We start from the raw sequence: 4,193 nt of genomic DNA on the forward strand, positions 1-4,193 counted from the left end.
TGCACAAATGCAAAATGCAGGTAGGTGATGCGAATTATTTAACTTTATTCACCTAGATTTTGTATTGCACTAATCCTAATTAGAAAATTGATTAATCTTCTTGAAACACAAATTAAAACAACAAAAATACCATGGAAAAGGAAACCATAAATCACCATATCATTATATAAACAAAATTAGTTATGTAATAGTAACATTTTGAATCACATTTCCTTAATTTCTATACCTTTTAATTTTCCTTTTTTCCTTTAATCCAAACACAAGAGTATAAAATAATAAAGAAAAGTATCAATTATTTTCCTTTATTTTCCCTCGTTATTTTCTTTTTTTCCTAATCCAAACATAGTATAAAAGTCAAAATGTCCCTTCAAAAAGAATATCAATTGTCCAAATGAACTAGTTTTGATTATTAATTTTGTTTTTAGGAAGCTTGACACTCCCATTGCGTTCAAGAACCATGCACCGAAAAGAATTATTATTCTGCTGATTGTCAAAGTGCTATTTTATTATTTCATGAGGTTTCTTATTTATTAGTAGCATGGATTGTACAAGTACAAGAGTCTACTTGTCAGCAGATCTTTATCTTATTTATAGTAGGCGAAATTCATAAACGTGACCATCACATTCATCTCACTTGTATATTTCCATAACCCAGAAATTGCCAAAATGACACTCAAGTTTGAGACCGCTAAATCCAGCTTTTGTAGCTAAGGACTCGTACTGGCTCCTACTTCGTTCTTTTCCATCAGCAAATTGAGCAAGCATAATTAAATCAAGCTGGAAAGTGATTCTTGTCTCTTCATTAGTATCAACTGTTTCTGGAACAAGTAGTTCAATTACAATTATCTTCCCATCATCCGGCAGAGCAGCATAGCAATTCTTCAATAGCCTCAAACAGCGGTCATCATTCCAATTATGAAGTATAAACTGATTTTTTTTCCAGAGGAATAGAAAAGCCAATCAAATTTCCATAACAAAATGAAAGAAAATGAATAATTAATCAGAAAATGAATATTTTGGATCATAATTAGAAGCAATTTTATTCACTGACCCAATATAATAGATAAAAAATGTGTATGTGTCAAGCAATCAAATCACCTTCAACAAAATGGCTTCTCCTTTGGGAACTTTCGTAAACATATCTCCACTGATGTATTGAACACCTATACACATTATTATCAAAGAATGTTGTATTTATATAAAATTTCTAATTCGAACTTGTGATTAAGTAATTTATAAAGCATATAGTCACTCTTTCTGTATGATGTTTTGTTTTGTTACCGGAATACGGAGGTGCATCTTGGATAACATGAGGCAAATCAAAGTTGATAGCTTTGATGTTGGGATATTTAGAGGTGATCATTTGAAGCGTGAGTCCAAGCCCTCCTCCAACATCAACCAACTCTTTAAGATTCTTGAAGCCTTTATACTTATCTAAGATATTTTCCATAAGAAGACGAGTCAAGTTTATCATTGCTTTGTTGAAGAGTTCATTGAATTGGGGAAATTTGGCAGTATATTCATACACGTGCATTTCATGGACCCTGTTAAATGGAACTCCACCTTCAAGAACTGCATCTTCTAGGCCATACCTGCACACTCAAAGAAATAAAAACTAGGCATATATATTATCTTGGCAAACCAATATATTTAATAATTTATTGTTTTTTTTTATTACTGATTACTTTTTAATTGAAGTCTGAATTTATAATTCCCAATTATTTTGCAAATGTTTCCAATTAGTCAATAACACTATAGCAAAGCATAATCGTAAAATTCATCGGTACTTCAAATATATTTTCAACTGACCAGCTATCCATGAAGGCCTTGCAGTGTAGCAAATGCATTGGAGGAGCGAGCGACGTGTTTCCTTCGCTGTTCAGAAAATATTTGGAAATGGGTGCTAAGCCATAGAGCCAGTTTGTGCTGTTGTTATCACCATCTAGCTTGTTAACAGAATTGGTGCAAGTAACTACAGAATAGCTAGCAAGAAGGCGTAGGATGCGATCCACCATTTGTGATGCTTGTGAATTTTTAGTAGGTAATTGTGATGCAATCTCTTTAGCAGAGAGATATGCTCCCATTCCTGCTCTGGATATTATATCTAGGAGTTTCAGTCGCATTGCAGCATTCATCGCCATTGTGAAGACAAAAGCAGATGATAATCGCATAGCGTAGTTCAAATCCTCTTCTCCTGTACCTTGAGTGGTATACTCTCCAAGAGATTCAGTTGAAGCCATGAGTTTATGTTGTTTAGAAAGAATGAGAAGGAAATGGAATGGGCGACACATATATATGTTCGATTGAATACCTAAATTTAACTACTTGCACCTTTTTTACATAAATATTTCAATTTGAAAATTAAGATAATTACTAATTTATCCTTTTATTTTACCAAAATTAACTATAATAATCCTATATTTTAAAAAAGAGATGATTTTATACCTCCATCCAAATATACTTTTCTTACTACTTATATTTTTTTAGTTTTTAGTTAAACAACTAATTCCCATTGTATTCTTGTATTTTTATTGATAAGATAATATATTTTTAAATGAGGACAAGGTGGTTAATTTTTATAAAATATAATGATAAAATAGTAAGTATTTCTAAGGCTTCTTATAATATAATTGGACGAAATCAAATATTAAAAATAAAATAATCTATTTGAAAATACAGATATGAAGTAATTAATTATCCCTAAAATACAGATATAATATAATCTAAGATTTTGAAAAAAATAGTAATTATCCCTTGAAACTTTAATTGTTGTACCTAAAACGCAAATTGCAACTCGAAAATTAAAGCACTTAATGTCAATATGATGCAAAAAGTCAACAGTGAAGAAGATAAATAATTAAATGAAATGGTGGATTGTTAGGACCACACTCGTCCATTAAACACCACCTATGCTATGGTGGGCTAGCTAGAGAAGAAAATAGGGGATTATTATTTGTGGCCTAATGTATTAAAGTAATTCAAGCTATCCAGAAACCTTTTTTCTTGTTTCGTCAACTAAACTCTTCAAAACAATGCCATTTTATGTTCGCAAAAAACCCCTAATCTTTCTTTTCAGCCTCTATCCCCTTTGTTTCCAATATTTTGGCTGTCTTTGTTTTTGGGTCGGTCTTAATTGGTCATATGTAAACCCGCTATAGGTTACAAAGTACAAATTGATTTTGTAGTAAAAACATGGACTCCTCAGATGTATTGTGTATTCAGTCTATTCTCTTTCTCAAAATATTGTTTCTGAATTTTGAGTTGAGTGTTTGGGTCGTTTAAATATCATCCTATATGTTGTTAATTTTAATCTTCTACTTGTATTAGGAATAGGTTTTTATGCGTTTGGGCCCATATTTTTTTTTTTTTTTTTAATTTCACGCGAATCGTTGATTCAATGCAATTCATGCCGATTCGTTCGATTTGCCCTTAAGGTTTCGATTCAAGGTGGTATCCAATTTGCCCTTAAGCTATGTCTCATTTTACCTTAGGTTCGATAGGAATCGTACAATTCTAACAAGGTGTTGTGTACTTACAGATTTGAGCAATTTTCGTTCCTATAGATTTTGTTGTTATATTTAAAGGGGAGAAAAAAATAGCTATAAAATGATCCATGTTCAATTATTTTTTATTGTCTCCGGAGACAAAACAAGGAAAAAACATAAAAAGAATGAGATTTGCTTTCCTAATTGGGTCCATGGCTCACCCATAGACCAAACCCATGAAAATAAAATTTTTATTCAAACGAGTAAGCGGAAATAATTTTTAAAAATTTTTTATTTTAATTGATCTAGTCTATAGATAGAGTTATGGATCCAGTCTATTACACTATCTCCCATAAGCCAAGCCAGTAGCACACCTTAGAGTTCCGTCAGTATATAACTTAACTGTATTTAACTCAGATTGTAAACACGAAGAAGGAACTAAATTAGAGACTTGTAGGGGTTCTGGAGCTTGGGTAGCAGCATCAAAAGGGGACAAAACTATAATACAGAATATTAATATTTTGTACTATATAGAAGTTGCTTTCTACTGTCAGATTTTGTTTTGTTAATAATAAATGCTGGATTAACAAATGAGTTTGAAACTGATTGCCGGCAACACATGTTAGAAAATATTAGTTATCTATTTTTTATTTTTTCATATGTTATGAGATTAAAAATGAGATGGGAAGGAGAAAGAGCATCAAAAAG

The 4,193-nt window shown here is 31.4% G+C and overlaps 1 protein-coding gene across 1 annotated transcript; it reads right to left on the reverse strand.

Moving 5' to 3' along the window:
• Window positions 1-528: 528 nt before the first annotated feature.
• LOC105646425 (caffeic acid 3-O-methyltransferase) lies at window positions 529-2,240 on the reverse strand. Its single transcript, XM_089721587.1, has 4 exons — window positions 1,810-2,240; window positions 1,282-1,592; window positions 1,099-1,163; window positions 529-927 (listed from the first exon to the last, which is right to left on the reverse strand). Exons 1-4 carry the CDS (start codon window positions 2,238-2,240, stop codon window positions 631-633), a joined length of 1,104 nt encoding a protein of 367 aa, XP_089577713.1. The 3' UTR covers window positions 529-630.
• Between the last annotated feature and the right edge of the window lie 1,953 nt (window positions 2,241-4,193).

Source organism: Jatropha curcas, chromosome 1, assembly GCF_041381405.1.
Source record: "Jatropha curcas cultivar XTBG-Jc1 chromosome 1, XTBG_Jcur_1.0, whole genome shotgun sequence".
Taxonomy (NCBI): domain Eukaryota; kingdom Viridiplantae; phylum Streptophyta; class Magnoliopsida; order Malpighiales; family Euphorbiaceae; genus Jatropha; species Jatropha curcas.

What these genes read in the sequence shown, in the direction of transcription:
- LOC105646425 (XM_089721587.1), bottom strand. Translation starts at nt 2,240, where the DNA reads ATGGCTTCAACTGAATCTCTTGGAGAGTATACCACTCAAGGTACAGGA. An exon ending in AGATGCACCTCCGTATTCCG is followed by an intron (nt 1,164 to 1,281) that starts GTAACAAAACAA and finishes TAATGTGTATAG; the next exon opens with GTGTTCAATACATCAGTGGA. An exon ending in GAGAAGCCATTTTGTTGAAG is followed by an intron (nt 928 to 1,098) that starts GTGATTTGATTG and finishes AAAAAAAATCAG; the next exon opens with TTTATACTTCATAATTGGAA.